This window comes from Protomyctophum bolini (genome assembly GCF_963924005.1).
Source record: "Protomyctophum bolini genome assembly, chromosome: 24".
Taxonomy (NCBI): Eukaryota; Metazoa; Chordata; class Actinopteri; order Myctophiformes; family Myctophidae; genus Protomyctophum; species Protomyctophum bolini.
In genome coordinates, this window is record NC_137885.1 from 22,305,806 (window position 1) to 22,322,578 (window position 16,773).

The 16,773-nt window shown below is 44.1% G+C and overlaps 1 protein-coding gene across 1 annotated transcript in view; it reads left to right on the plus strand.

Annotated features, from left to right (window-relative positions):
• Window positions 1-3,073: 3,073 nt before the first annotated feature.
• LOC308311945 (rho GTPase-activating protein 6-like) overlaps window positions 3,074-16,773 on the plus strand; it is a 144,284-nt gene continuing 130,584 nt past the window's right edge. The window contains exons 1-2 of the mRNA XM_080758754.1: window positions 3,074-3,521; window positions 4,347-4,705. Of these exons, the coding sequence (XP_080614880.1) occupies window positions 3,296-3,521; window positions 4,347-4,705 (585 nt within the window). The 5' untranslated portion in view covers window positions 3,074-3,295. The remainder of the gene's footprint in view (window positions 3,522-4,346; window positions 4,706-16,773) is intronic.

A 16,773-nucleotide genomic window follows, 5' to 3' on the forward strand; every position in this document is an offset into this window, starting at 1 on the left:
CTCCTAGCTGAGGTGTCCATAATAATATAGGGTCTATGTGTGATGATTCACATAATAGCACATATTTTAGTGTGTGAATATTTTCACATTTTGTGAATAATTCATATTCTCGGTTCCACCGTGCATTTAAAGACTGATGTCATATGTCAATATGATGTGATCTCAGGGTTATACTCTTGTGAAGAACTCTCCTCAATGAAGATGTAGAGAATATTTAGCCTACGAGCCTATGAGTTCCTTGGAACTAAATGTGTTTAAAGGACAACTTTAGTTTTTTTCAACCAAGGTTCATGTTTTAGGTTGCCATTAGAGAAAGTAAAAGGTGAGTGGGATTTTAGCTGTTTTTGACAGAATTTACAAAATTTAAACGATTCATTTTTTTATTCTTTACTATAGTCCTACTAGACCCCAAGAAATTACATTTGGCCACAAAAGATCACGGGATCTACTGAATGTGTCAAACTGACATATTGAGCCTATGACACACAGTGTGGCTTCCCCCCAGTAGGCTATACCTTCACATTCAGTAGATCTTTTACTTTCTCTCATAACAACCTAAAACATGAACCTTGGTTGAAAAAAACTAAAGTTGTCCTTTAAATGTGACTAAATGTCACTTTGACTGCAAGACTGTCACCCATGCAGGGAACAACACATTTTGGCGACATTCTGGAGGGCTAATGGGTAAAGCTCCCATTAGCCCAAGTTCCATATAGATATAGTATATGGTTAATACAGTGCTTTATTTACTGTATTATCGACCCCCACCGCATATTTGTTTATCTTGCATTGCATTGTGGTGATGTTTAGGAGGACCACATGTGTAAATCGTTTATGTCTCCATGTCTGTCTCTCTGCTGTATCCCCCCCCCCCCCCCCTCTCTCTGTTTGGATTGAGTGGATAACCCCCTGCCTGTTTTTAGACAGGTCCAAATCTATCTCAGCTGTTATCAGTGCTGTGTCACCCTGTGTGTGTGTGTGTGTGTGTGTGTGTGTGTGTGTGTGTGTGTGTGTGTGTGTCATAAGCTCCTTTATCAGACACCCCCCCCCCCCCCCCAACGCACACACACATATACCCCGACCCCCACCATTCCTCCCCAGTCTCCTGCTGCCTCAGTTCATGTTTCCCATACTTTCACACAGCTACTCTACGCATTGAAATTCAGAATGCTAAATCTTGACTCCGATAGTGTGGAAAAATGCCCCCATAAAGTGACACCACTCCCAGGGTTAAATGAACACTCTGGATTATACAAACAAAAACACACATACAAATAAAAAACAGTTGAAAAGCATGCTTTACATACAAACGAACAAAAAGAATATGCAAGTATAGCCTATACGCCTGCAGTGCCCTTTCTGGATCAGAAAAGGCCTCGAGGCCGTCGCAGCCCACCCATCTCACCACCTGAGTGTGTATAGGGTCGTCAGATGGGTGGGCCACGTGCATTTTATGAGCACTTTCATTGTAATGATCATTCAAATGATTGTGTTCTATATGGCTTGCGGACCAATGGAACTAATGTAAAAGTTCCTATTCATCAGTATCACGATGAAAACCAAAGATTTTGAAGAAAAAAAGGTTAAAAGGTTAAAGTCCTATACTATTTGTCACATACATTGCTGTATGCAAGATTTGTTCTCGCATTTGTTCTCGAGAGTTGATCTAACCCCCCCGATCCAACCTTTGATGCGGAGTGCCAAGCAGGATGCATTGGGTCCCATATTTTACAGTCTTTGGTATGACCTGGCCGGGGATCGACCCCCGACCTTCCCAGTTTCAGGGCGGACACTCCGACTAACCACTTCAGAACACAGCAATGCACATGCATGCATGCCACGCACGCATACACAGACACATTCTTAAAAAAATATATATATATGCCAGCAGACATCTGACTAAACAAATGTGTGATGTATATAGTCTTTGGTGGGGTGTGACACAGCCACAGGTGTATTACAAGGCGGCCGCCGGCCACTATATTATATCTCATGTCACACAGTCACACGCATATTGTGCCGGTTATAATTATAGCAGAATTATAATCTTTGCGGATATAGACCTATACTTTCCAGACAGTGAGGTGGATTAGCATGAGACAGGGATTAATTATCCTATACATTCTCATAACTGGACTGGACTCACTCTCTCTCTCTCTCTCTCTCTCTCTCTCTCTCTGCTTTGATGTCTGCCTGCATTCTTGTCTGATTGTTCCATCTCTTTAATGTCTCTACTCTCTATGCATAGCCCGATGGCCTGTAGTCTATACAGTACACAACAGTAGGCTATGCCTTGTCTGCATGGTATAGTCTATAGGACCGCAACAATATTATTTTCTTAGAGATGTTCCATCCATTACTTTTTTAGATCCATCGAATATTCGCCAAAAAGTCTAATCGTTTTTATTGTATTTATTGTATTAACTATGTTGATCATTTTGATTAACCACTTAAGCCTTGTTATTTTTTACAACAGGTGTGTGCAAAAATAGCAACACACAAGGCCTTGCAATTTTCACATTATTTTGCAGAAAAAAAGCACAATTATGATTGTGTTTGTTTAGTTAACTGTTGCATCCATATAGTCTATAGTCTCTGGTCTATACTCTCTTTCTCTCTCTCTTCTCTCTCTATCATGCATTGATTTATATGTTGGTGGTATGTGCACAATGCACAATGCATACACTGATACACATTCTATATCTGGAACTTCAAGTTGGAGGGGGGGAGAGAGAGAGAGAGAGAGACTACTTGACCTTATAATACATTTCTATTACATGAGGTGGTTGCGCAATGATGGGGGAGCAATATCAATATTACTATGTATTTTGTATTACTATGCATAACAGTGTCTAATCTATAGTATGCATTCATTTACAGTGTAAACGGCCCACCCCTTTACCCCCTGTGACCCGCACACACACACGCACGCACACACACACACACACACACACACACACACACACACGGTACTCCACTACACCTCCCAGCAATGACACCATCCTCCAGTTTGGGAAGCAGAAACGTGCAGAGGAACGTGGGAGAAACAGACTGCCTTGCGCGCTCTGCTCTCCCTTCTCTCTCTGTGGACTACAAACATTCCAACCCTGCAAGAAGTTCCGAATGGACTATACAGCGAAGTCTCAACCCGATCGGTTTCTTCTGATAGGAATATAAACGGACCATGTTGTGTTTAACTTTGGAGTTTTAGGAGGATTTCGAGGAGGAGGACGGCTTGTGCCCGATGTTGTGAGATTTGAATTGGGGGATCGGACGGTACGGGAGCGCTGCTGCTATGTCTGTTCTAAACAGCGTGTTCTCCTCATCTCCTGCCGGCAGAGCCATCACCAAGCGGAGGCTCCGCCAGACCAGGAGCCTGGACCCTGCCATCATCCGGCACTGTGGTGGTGGCACCGCGGGGTCAGAGCTAGGGATGCCTGCTGTGACCACCGGGAGTGGGACCGGCGCGTCGCTGCAGTCCGCGTCCGTGCCACTTGGACACGGCCACGGGTTGACCGCAGGTGCGTTGTTGTTGACTTGTACTCAGTGGTGGAAATGGAAAGTAACTTCATTAGGCTATGAAATAGGCTACTCAAGTAGGCTAAGTAAGTAGCCTACTGTACAATTTTGAGAGGCTTTACTTGAGTTTTTCGATGAATTGTATGAAGTATACCCTAGAGCTAGCTCCTTCTAGCTCTAGGGAGGATTTAAACCCAAGAAAGCCTATTGGCTTGTTTCCATTGGGGCCCAATGGAAACAAGCCAATAGGCTTTCTTGGGTTTAAATCCTCTTAGCAGACCTTGTATGAAACTTTCCTGTGCTTTTTTCTGCAAACTATCAATCAATCAATCAATCAACCAACCAACCAACCAACCAACCAACCAACCAACCAAACAAACAAACAACCAAGTTTTCCAAATGTTTTATACTTTATAAAACATCCACATGACATGACAGAGGCATGTAATTTTACTCCACTACAATCATTTGACAGCTTTATGTTTAACATACCAGGGCCTATTTGATATAATTCTGCTGCGCTGTGAGCTTGTAGATCTGCTAGGTTAATTGTACACATTTAGGGGGGGGGACGGACCTAATTTTGTCCAAAACTATTATACTTTTCAGGATTCAAATTGTGATGTGAGCTTGCCGATCTGCTACCTTTCGATACTTTTGTGTGCAGCTGCAGAAGGACCAAGTATAGGGCGTTAAAAAAACTACAAAAAGTTAAAATATGCAGATAAGAGGTTTCTTCCCGACACCAACGGTATTGTGATAGGCCTATTGCTACTAATAAGTACAAAGTGGGCTATATATCTTCTTCTGGTTATTGTCGCCTGCAGAGCGCTTGAACGTGAAAGCGGTCACACCATCCCGCTCCTCCAAGGCTCCGGTGACTCTGAGTCTCAAACAGCATCTGTCCGTGTCCGTGTCCTCTCCCTCCATCCCCTCGGACATCTCTCCGTCCTCCAGCTTCCACTTTGACTACGAGGTGGTGCGAGGAGGAGGGGGGGGCGCCATCGGCGGTAAGCGCTACACCGTCGGCGATCTGCCATACCTGGTGAGGAGCAGTGCGGCCGCCGGCGGCAGCGGCGCCTCCTCGCACCACGGCAGCGCCAGCGCGCTCCTGTCGCCCCTCCGGTGGCTGCAGAAGAAGGCGCCGCAGGTCAGCTCGCACGCCTATGTCGTGTGGAGAACGGAGGTACGTGTCATGTGTCTCCCGTGTTATTGTGAGAGTGTGGGACGAGGGAGCTGAGAGAATGTGAAATTGCATTCTGTCACGTTTGTATCTCGTCTATCTTCTTCCGGGGGCTAATTAAGGTCGCCACAGCGGATCATCTGTTTTGTATCTCGTCTCGCTCTCACTTTTGCTCATTCTCCATCTCATTCTCACTTTCACTTTGTATCTAATCTCATCTCTCTACCCCCAAAGTCTCAGAGGAAGAAATGCAGGCTGAGGGAAGTTACAATGTAACTTGTGTATATCACTTTAGGACATTGGTCCTCACACTTCAACTTTCAAGTACCCCTCCCCCATATAACTTGCTTATGTCCACGATCCACGTGCATCAGGTTTTGGTTATTAGCTCACAATCAGTTATTTTCAGTGTATGGCCATATAGCAACGTGTGTTCAGTGTGTCCGCTGGCTGCTGGCCAATGCACACGTCCAGTGGAGCAGTGATTTGTTTAGGCTACTCAACGGTTCAGCGATGATCAAAGTGGGGAACGTGGAGTGGATTGTCGCTCCTGGCAGATGAAAACCTCATATGTCCATATACTGCTTCTTTCAGTTTTTCATGTATAGATAGAAAACCTATGTACGACGCATCGAGAGTCCGCGATAAGACGTGTTGTGACTGTGAGAGCTTGTAGTTTGGGCTACCCCCCTTTATTTTTCCTTTTTAGAATATTTTCTCGTCATTACACTGCTGTTGCCGTTCCAGTTTTGGACATCTGAGGTTTCCAGCCGACAGAGATGATAATGCTGGTTGACTTCTCCCAGCTTGATTTCCCTTGCGGGTCTTCTATGATGTGGTCTTCAATGTGGTCAAACACCCGTTCAGTCACCTTGAAACTGTGTCGGTGCGCCGTTGCCACGGATTAATAACCACCAACAAAAGGGTGTAGCGACGTGTGTATCACCACCAATATCAAATGATTAACAGAGCAGTTATTGTTTTGTAACCGTCGGGTGTATCAGAGTGTCAGGGTATTTGGTCTTTGTAAGCTTGTGAGTGTGAATATGAGGAAAGAGTCTTTGTGTGAAATCTTTACTACCAAAACATACTCAGGAGACTTATTTTTAGCAAGGCACTTTATTGGACACATAGTTGGCATGGGTCCACATGCGCTGGTGGAAAGGTATGATGATTTCCCTGATCCTTTTTTTTTCTTGTTCTGTTCACTGTTGTTTTTCCTTCCCCCCCACCCCACCCCTCCTCCTCTCTCTCTTTTTCTCTCCCCCTTCCTATACCTAAGTTTCCTTCTCTTTTCCCACGGCTGTTTCTTTCTCTTTTTCTCTCACTGTCCGTGTTTCGGCAAGTGTGTGTGTGTGTGTGTGTGTGTGTGTGTGTGAGAGTGCGTGTGCCTGGGAAATGGCTTCTCACGAGTGTGCCTGATCAACGGGGTCAAACTGCCCCATCAACTCCCCAGAACCACGGCCCCCTAAGGGTCCATTCCCTACTGTCTCTCAGGGTTAAACGAACACTCTGGATTCTGGCTGCGTGGTGGCTGTGTATGACAGGGAGCAGCTTGCTTCAATCAACTCGCCCCCTGCCTCTCTCAGTGTCACACACACACACACACGCACATGTGCACACAAGCGTGCACGCACGCACGTGCACGCACGTGCACGCACGTGCACGCACACACACACACACACACACACCAACGTTTCCCACCAGTTTAAGTCCAACACAGTAAAATCCTGAGTTGTGGAAGTACAAGCGAAAGTTGCTCAGATCAAGTTACCATGACCTGATGAAGATGTAATCTGTAATCGAAACTCAATGTGGCTCAAATCGTCCAAGTTGCTCCAGTGCCTTCTTTACTCAGTTGCTCAGATCAAATTTGTACTTGAGTTAAAGACTTGGAATAAGTAAGCCTTGCTGAGCCTATCTCCTGTTTCTGTAGTGTGAGTCATATAGGGATGCTCCGATCAGGTCTTTTGGGACCGATACCGATCACCGATTGTTATTATACTATATATCTGATTGACATTTATACCACTTAAATGGTGTAAAAGATCACAGATAGGGTAAATGCCAATTACCGATTAGAGTGAATATTGGCCGATATGGCCGATCAGCGATCGCTGGCCGATTATCGGAGCATCCCCTACACAAGTACACCCCTTGGACAAGATGCTACTATGTCTCAGGGACCAATTGTTGCTGAGTGCAAAGCAGGGACTCGGCACCGGATCCCATGTGACCCGGCCTGAGATCCAACACCGACCTCCCAGTCTCAGGGTGCACACTCAAACTGCAACAAATAAACATTTATGTATTCAAAAGTACATGCTGTATTAAAAGTTAGACATTTTCAAGATTTCCCAGGCATGTAAGAAAACAGGCAGAAAAACAGCCGATCTACAAGCTACACGTGCTACAAAAGCTACACTTGTACACAGGACTAAACCACTTCAGTCCCAGCATCCTTATTGTGAGGAGGGCTTTCGTACAAAGTAGCCTTCCCCACAATAACAGAAAACAGTCAAATTAGCATTCAGGATTGTACGTCGTACCGTCGCGTTACTTCCCCACGGTCCATTGACAGCACAGCTTCAGCTTTAGGGCTATCAGACTCAGTTGTACCATTTGGACTGTGGTCTTTATATTGCTCCTCTGGGTGTTTTAAAAAAACACTATAATCCAGGGAAGAGCGCTGATGTGTTTCACTATGCCACTGTCGGGAAGGGGGGGGGGGGGGGGGTTGTATGTTCAGACCAAAACCCTTACTTTTCAGACGTGTTTCAATGGATTCAATGCCGTTATTATTTAGTCACAAGCTCTTGTTAATACTTTTCATTGCTTCAATGTTGATAAAACCCACAGACACACTTTCACTTACAGAATGTTTCAAATATTGCAAACGGCAGATCTGCAAGCTCACAATCAGATGCGTTCTTGCGAGCTTATAGATCGGCTATACTTTAGCATGACTGTCCTATACAACAAACACGTACTGTACATTAATTTACAGAAAGAATAAAAACAAAATAAAAACATTAAACGTTGCAATCCACTCTCCGCTCAATAGCCGACACATTGAAACTGTGGTTCGTGTAAGGTAAGATACGGTATAGGATGGATTCATTGCTGTGTTAGTGTGTTCCTATAGCCGTGATGTTGAAACATCCTTTTCACGCCAGCAAGGTTCACAGAGTGTAGCCAACGGACCCGTTAACACAGAGGGGTTTTATTGTGTTTATGGTATGGAGAAGGGAATAAATCTGCCTCCTGCACTGCATGCCATTGGAAGTGAAACGCCGTTGATATGTTGAGGTCATTGCATGTTTAGGGAAAGACACACTTGTCACTTATGTAACCATGAATCATACACCACAGTAGATGTGTGACAGACAGACGGACAGAACAATAGTTCGTTCGATCATCCGTTTGTTCAATCGATCTATCATTGTTCTCGCGAATAAAGTTATAGTTGTCATTGTTGTGAAGCATAGTGAGTTAGGTAAATGATACTATAGCTCGAGAGTGGGGCCAATCATTTACAGAAGAACATTCTACACAGGAATCAGTGTCTCCTGTTCCCACATGACGACACCAACATGGAACATTGCCAGTGTATTCACAGTACAAGTGAGCTTTAGAAGGCTCTCATCTTGTGCATTTACGGGATATTTGCTCAAATGTGTTTGTGTTTGTGCATTTTTACTGGACCTCTGTGTATTCATGTGTCTGCCGGTGTTTATGCTGGTTTTGCATGTGTTTGAATGTATAGTGTGTGTGTGTGTGGGTTGTGTGTGTGTGTGTGTGTGTGTGTGTGTGTGTGTGTGTGTGTTTGCATGTGTGCATTGCTTTCGTAGGTGGAGGGACACACGTGAGTGCAGACTTGACTTATGCCTTTGTAAGGAGATGAAAAGACAAAGTGTGTGTGTGTGTGTGTGTGTGTGTGATAGAGAGAGAGAGAGAAAGAAAGAATGACAAATGGAGAGGGAACAGACAAACAGGCATGTAAAGCTGCGACTGACGGACGCTATGCCACACTGTTCGTTTTACGACACGGAGTCCGTTCGGTTCCTTTTGCACAGTCTCGGAGTTAAATTAACACTGAGGAATTTGACTTTGCAGTCGAGTTTCACTCGCTGTGATTGCCTCACAGCTCGTTTCCGTGGTGGTCAAATAGTTGATGTTGAAAGTGCATCGGGCGCAATAAAAAACCCATAAGAAGAACATTCATTTTCTCCGGCTGTTATTTCAGCGGTCTGGCCTCAAACAGCACCACATGCATCTTGTGGAGTAACTGCTGGGCTTTCAGAGATCCGTCCATGTCAACCCGGTGACATCTCATCCCTCTCACGGCCAAAACCTCCTTTTTCGCAGATCTTTTTTGCCTATGTTTAGTTATACTTAAGTCCTTTCTCTAGACTATAGTTAAGAGACCAAATGATGTATTTAACTTACATATATTGTTTTGTTTTCTGCCTCCACATGGATCCATGCATTTGCTTTGGCATCTTTTGTATTTTCATTGGCTGGAAGAGAAACACACACACACACACATTCTAACATGCATGCACACATGCACGCTCAGTTGCACACACACGCACGCACGGACGGACGGACGAACGCACACACACACATGCAGTATGCACATACGTTCTTGTTCTCGCCATCACACGCACGCACGCACACACACACACGCACGCACGCACACACACACACACACACACACACACACACACACGCACACACACACACACGCACACACACACACACACACACACAAACTAAGAGGAAACAGTGGTTGTGTAATTAAAATCTTGGTTGTTTATGGGGCGCCAGAATGTTGACATTGTACAGTCTATATTTAGACATAGTTGTCGTCTATGATAGAAAGAATGAGCCAAAAGGAAATACAATTACTTGAGTGGAGTTGGAGGGGTATAGTGGCTGTTCATTCATATTTTTTGGCAATATTAGGCCAGTCTGATCGAATCAAGATTGCTGTTGATCTGAGCAATTACCTGCATATGTTCACTATTAGTTGAAGTTCAATGCCATTCATCATTCTGTCTGTGTAGTTTTGGCGGACAACGCACACACACACACACACACACACACACGCGCACACACACACACACACACACACACACACACGCACACACACAGAGACATCAACATTTTACGGTGCGAAAAATAGCCGATCTACGAGCTCACACAAGCTCGTAGATCGGCATGTTTTCGCTGCATGTAACAATATAAATCAAGCAAAACTGCCTGACCCTTAAAACCTAACTACTAAATGTCTAATCCTAACCCATAAACCTAACATCTAAAAATGTCTAATCCTAACCTGAATTCCTATTTGTATAAGCCTAACACTCCAAACCATAACACATCTATTTATCTTGTGAACACCAGTAAAATTGTCCTCACAAATGTCTGGCTCTCAAATGTTACTGTACTAGTGGGGACATTTGACCCTCACAAGAATAACACGCACGCACGCTCGCACACGCGCACACACACACAGACATTTTCGCCTGACGGCGAAAAACAAAATCACACTAATTTGACTGAACGGCATTGGGTTGCACATCTGGGGCGGCTGTCTAATCATCTGTCACAGTATTTACGGTTGCACAACACGTGTTGTCTTGTATGTCCATATATGTCAGGCGACCCTTTATGTTGGGTTGCCTCTGCAGTGCCCCGGGGCCAACACAAATACTACCATGAATGAACCTCATACTTGGCAAACGGAAAGGTCTGAGTGCAAGTATTTCCTTTAAAGGTACCATGCATTCTCCATCAGCAATTATTGCTGGCAAAAGCAGCTGAGATAGAGAGAGAGAGAGAGAGAGAGAGAGAGAGAGAAACATAGTTGTTTTGCCATTTAAAATCTGTAGCCTCTGATGCACTCTGGTTCTCAAAGTGGGCGTCCCCTAATGATTAAATATATGCATTGAGCAAGCAGGCAGGCTCTTTTGGCTCAATGGTATTATGGCAGTTTCACAGGAAACCGGGTTCAAATCCAGAGGAAAGTTGTGCCAATTATTTTGGGTGCCCATTAGCAATGCCCGCAGGTGGAGAACCACTGCTGCAGAGTGCATATGGGGAGAATTGGGAAGAGGTCGGCATGACATTTGAAAAATTCTTTTCTACGATAGCCTGGTGCACGATGCTTTAACAGATATAAATGAAAACTGGTGGGGAGGAACACAATCTGTCAGTTTGTAGGTTGTAAATCTCTAAAATTGTGATTAAACATACTTTACGTAGGCCGTTGGATAATATTCTTTTTGAAGTAATTTTTTGTGGAGATTTTGTTTTGATAGATTTATAGAAGGGAGAAACAGGAAACACCGGCAACGAGTAGAGGATGCCAGCCAATGGTTTCGGCAAGCCAGGAATCAAAAACCAGTGACTCGCTGCCATCATAGAAGCGGGTATTAGAAGCCATGGGGTATCCGCTCCCTAACCACTCACTTATCGGGTTGCCATGGCTGGAGGATGCTCTTCCATTGTCTACGAGAGTGAGCTCTCGACATACTCGATGTGTCGGGAAAGTGGTCAGTGTTCAATTTCTACACATTGTTGCTGTCGGGCAGAAACCTCCTATCTCCACATTTTTACATGTTGTGTTTTTTCGTAAATTTAACGCCCTACTTGATCACACTACAGCATCACTCAAAGCATCGAAAGCAGCACATCCACAAGCTTAAGCGCCACTTTTCCTCAGAATAGGGATTCCACTCGCATACAAGGCTTCTGGGTCGCAAGACAAATTTCAGTGCAAACTAAATAAATAAAGTACTATATCATATCATATCAAAACAAAAAACGACATATCTCCAAAAATGTACAGTACCCAAGTGAATGTATACATAGTAGTTACCACAAGTGAGTTTGAATGTGGAGTGCTACCGTGTCTCAAACTTAGAATTTACCGCATGCTCTTTAAATCATCTGTGAGGCCTGTAACGAGAGGGAGGCTTGAACTTGTGAACCAGGCCGCTATCCATTTTGCCTTTCGCCTCTGTTGGGTGAAAACCTCATATGTCCAAAACGTACTTTTGCAGGACTCAAATTCCAAAAAGTAGCAGATGTGCAAGCTTCGCACTGGATTTCGATCTGCTACATTGTTTTGCCGCTGTAGTATGATCCAGTAGGGCGTTGATTAATGAAAGAAAACACACGAAAAGTTAAAATATGGAGATAAGAGGTTTCTTTCCTCTCCCCCTCCTCATGGGCTGCGTTGGAGGAGCGAGCCCTTGATGCTTTAGACATCTTTGGAATGTCATGGTTAACATCCACCACTCCGTTTCCAAACTTCACGCTTTATCTTGGATGCCGCGTGCTTTGTACCAAAACTGCAGCGTCACACCTGTGCTAATAAGTAAGAAAAATCACCTTCTGGCATAAAACTGACAACAAGTGAACTATTGCAATTAATTAGACCGTTAGACATGACGGAGTCAAGAGTCAAGTATGCGATGACATTGTGAGTCTAAAACAAACAAACAATTGGCGAAAATAGGCAAACATTTGCCAAAAATAGCAGATCTGCAAGCTCACATGCATTGTGGGGCTTCACATTGTGGGGCCAAATGCACACAGGGCGATTTCTTTTCTACTATAGGATTGCATTGGTTAAAGGTTAGATTGGGGCTATATGGCAGAACCTGTGATGTTTTTCTTTTTTCTTTTTTTGACCATTGCAAAATCAAAGCTGCACGTTGTCAGGTCCCAGAGGAGGACATCCTCTGAAACACAGTGTCTCGTCCACCTGGTTTGAATATGGAAATCTGTGACATAATATGACAGCGCTGGGGGAAGGGGCTGGCCTCTACTGAAGTGCACTACCTCGGTCCGTGTAATGACTGATAGGGTTGTTTGACTACCACCAATGCAGGGTGTCATATGCTTCCTATAGACTCAGGGTATGTGCGTGACATCATCATCATACCCGGTAGTTATGTGGGAACGCCTACTGAGTGGCAAAAAACTACTTTCTGGCTTTGACAGCCCATACATCCAAACAGAAAAGTCTTATCCGATTGCATCAAACGACGTTAAACTCACTTTTCCACTCACTTTATGCATGTGCATACCCTCTATAATCACATCCTATCTTACGTACTTCCTATCGACTCGCATCTCCGGCTCAAGATGAAGGATCATACACATACACATGGAGAGTAGCCTGGGAAGCATTCCTTTTCACCTTTATGATCCGGTCGGGAGCGGATGGTAACCTATGTCATGTTGTAGTCACTGGTTTGTAGTCTTCAGGCAGGAAACCACAAACATTCCCCGTGATCAAAGGGCATACCGAATAAAAGCCGTATGAACCCGACAAGTTCAAGTACTTATTGGAATACTTTGTTTGTATATCCATCTTTTACTCCAACTCGTAGCGACTGGCGAGACAAAAAACAAATCAGGGGGGACCAAAACAAAGCGACGCTGAACTTTCCTCCAAGGTGGAAAGTCTGGTGACACGAGGCTACCTGTACAGTGTACAGGTAGCCTCGTGTACAGTGTACAGGTAGCCTCGTGTACAGTGTACAGTGTACAGTGTACAGGTAGCCTCGTGTACAGTGTACACAGAGCGAGAGAGAATCACAGATCTCCACCTTGATGTGTCTGGGGAATATATATCGTCTCTTGTCCAAAACTGCTACTTTTCAGGATTCAAATTCGAAAACAGCAAAAGTAGCAGATCTACAAACTCAAACCGTGTCGCTTTGCGCCGCATTTGGAGCTCGGGATCTGCTACATTTGGTGCTTCTGTGTGCCGCCGTAAGTTTGATCAAGTAGGGCGTTCATTTAAGAAAAGAAACGCAGAGTTAGAATATATAGAGATAAGAGGTTTCTGCCCAACAGCAACGATATGCTATAAACAGCTGACAAACCTACACACCAACTGCTTTGAAGTGAACATCAGTCATATCATTTTTCTGTTCCTTTCCACGCAGGTCTAGCCCCCAACATGAATGTAGATGTCACCAGACATGTGCTATATGAAATCTTATATATATGAAAAGCACATCAAACCACAATAAAGCCCTGAGGCTAATTAAGAAAACAGAACAGTCACAACATGAAAGAAACAAAATACGAATACTGTATCACAAACTATGACACAAGATGCAGCAGCAGCTTTACAGTTTACTGGCAAACATATATATAGTCTCCGCAGCTTCAGTGTTGCATTCATTGGATTTGGCCCTTCTGTTATACCATGTGTGGTTTACTTATTATACCTGTTGATGAGATTACCTCTATTGACTTCCCGTCCTAGACATTCTTTCACAAAACAGTGAACGTGAGGCTTTTCCGGACTGCATTAAAACGTCCCCCTCATTGGTCTCATTTGGACATTCTTTGTTCCCCCGCTTGGACATCAAAGTGGAATGATTCTCCAGGTGACTTAACCGAATCACTGGGAAATATGTTTCTGGATGTTTCTAGTCTACCCTTGGCAGACATGTCGCCAACAGCGACCACCTTCAGCGCGTCTTTCAACAACTTTTCATAACCTTATTCTACAGAGTATGACCTGTGCTGAGGAGGGGGATGCAGTGTGCTGCAGCCTGCAGAGAAACCGATCACTTTTAAAGGAGTATTTCACTTTCAAACATGTTTCCTCAGGCTTTTGCCTTTCACCCCAGAACCCAGTTTTTAAGTTGCTTGATTCAGTATTTAGATCTTTGATATTGATTCCTATATAATAGAAACCCATTGTAACTTCAAACTCCCCGTGTCCCCTAGGGTGGTAGGTACACTCACAAACATATGCAGTAATCCTGGTCTTGACCCACAGGTTGAGAACCACTGTTCTACATGGTCGTTTTTTTGTTGTTGTTGATTTTGTCACCCAGTGTCAATTATCGAATGTAATCCTGGCCGCTACACTCCCACTGCCAACCTGGGGAGAGCAACGGACTGACCTGCGTTCCTTCTATGCATGAGGAGTCCAAGCCGCTCCTTTACACCTGACAGGGGGGGAGTTTCCCTGGTTGGACGTAGCGCGTGGAAGGAACACGTTATTCCAACCAGTTCCTTTCATCTCCACCAGGGAGAGGCAGTATAGAGACCAGCATTACTGAATGTTTTTCGTGTGGGTACCTACCCTAGGGGACACAGGGAGAACATGCAAACTCCACACAGAAACCCCACCTAGGGCATGGGCAGTGTTGTAGTTTATTGTGTGTAGACGTCGCTGCAGTGTGTGATAAAGCAAAGGCCTCCTGCCGTACTAATACAGCAGACTACTGTGTTACCCTCATGCACTATTAGTCAACGATGGCTTCCTGGTGCTGATTCAAACGGGAACAGTGCTTGGATCTTATCATCATCATGTTACAATCATTTTTGCATAATACCCCAGGTTGGCAATTGCTGACCTGCGAAATCTGCCATGAATTGCCTGGTAATTTAAGTATGTGTCCTATTAGTGCATATTTGTTTGTGATTGTATGTTCATCTTTGTGTGTGTGTGTGTGTGCGCGTGCGTGTGTGTGCGTGTGTGTGTGTGTGTGTGTGTGTGTGTGTGTGCGTCCATGTGCGTGTGTAGTGTACACACTGTGAAACCTTTAGAGCAGAATATGAAAATAACTACAGTGGTCCGTTATCCCTCCTCCCCCACTGATTTCTGACAAGTTCTCCACGCACATTTCATTTAAAGGACACTACGGAACCGAACCGTGGGGTTTTCTCTACCAGCAGAGCTTTAGTTGATCATTCTCACGTTCCACTTTGGGATGTTTTCTCAACAATGAGGGGTAAAGAGAGCAGCCTGAAATAGAGACGCCTGAAAAGTAAACATTAATTTCCGTTTGCCAGATCTCTCTGTCTGTTGCCGATTAGGCCTCTCCTACAGTGAGAAGACAGCCGTGTTCAGTTATGTGTGTGTGTGTGTGTGTGTGTGTGTGTGTGTGTGTGTGTGTGTGTGTGTGTGTGTGTGTGTGTGTGTGTGTGTGTGTGTGTGTGCGTGTGTGCGTGAGTCTGTGCGTGCGTGCGTGTCAGAGAGCGTAAAGAATGAGACAGACAGAGAGAGCCGCCCGCATTGGTTAATCCACTGTTTCCCAAACAGGACCCATGTAAATATCCCTTTTTTATATTATATATTATTTTAAAAGATTTGTTTTTAACTCCTCTGTAGCCATGCCCGAGATAAAGAGATTAATGTACCTTTGCACAGGTAGCCAGGGACGAGATCCTGAGATTTGATAAATTAGCGTTGATCCAGAGCCTGCATGCCGTCTTTATTGACATTATGGCTCATAATGAGATTAAGTAGGCATGATCGGAGCCTAATAAAACATTAATTCAAGCTCCCACTAATCCAAACAATGATCGCATCGCTAGCAGAGCTGGGGGTTTGAATAGTTTAACTTTCAGCCACAACACCAAGACCTCTTCTTCTCTGCTCATGTTGCACATTTAGCACTCGCCACCTACCGCATCTATCCCTAGCGTCTAAACAGTTAAAAAATAAACCAAAATAACTTTTCAATCAAATAATTTCCATATTAAAGAAAAATGTTTAAGAATTATTGAAAATAGCAGATCTGATCTACAAGATCACAATGTGATGCACATCGACATCACAATAATTTTAAGCACTTTAAGCGCTTCAACGTTCATGGCTCTCTCTCTATATTCTTCTATATAAAAAAGCTTCTATATAGAAGCAGATCTACAAGCTTGTACATTTGCTATTTTCTAAATATAAAAAAATGTTTGGAAACTTTTGATTTCTTTAGATTTTCTTTCTTTTCTTTCTTTTTTGCACAAACCTCTTCTAGGGTCCCTGCCTGGCACAAAACATTTTCCAATGGGGGTCCGCGGCCAAATATAGATCAATTTGGGGGTCCTTAATTGGCACGAATAGGTTTGAAACTACTTCCCTAATAGGGTTTGTCATGGAGGACAGCAGGGGTGTGAATTGTCTTATCTAACATAGCGGAGCGTTTATACACTCCTGCTGAGCTCTGTTTACACCGTGCAGCCCGTCTCCCTGTCCAACTGGGTCAGTGGAAGTGTAAATTTAGGCATTTAGCAGACGCTCTTGA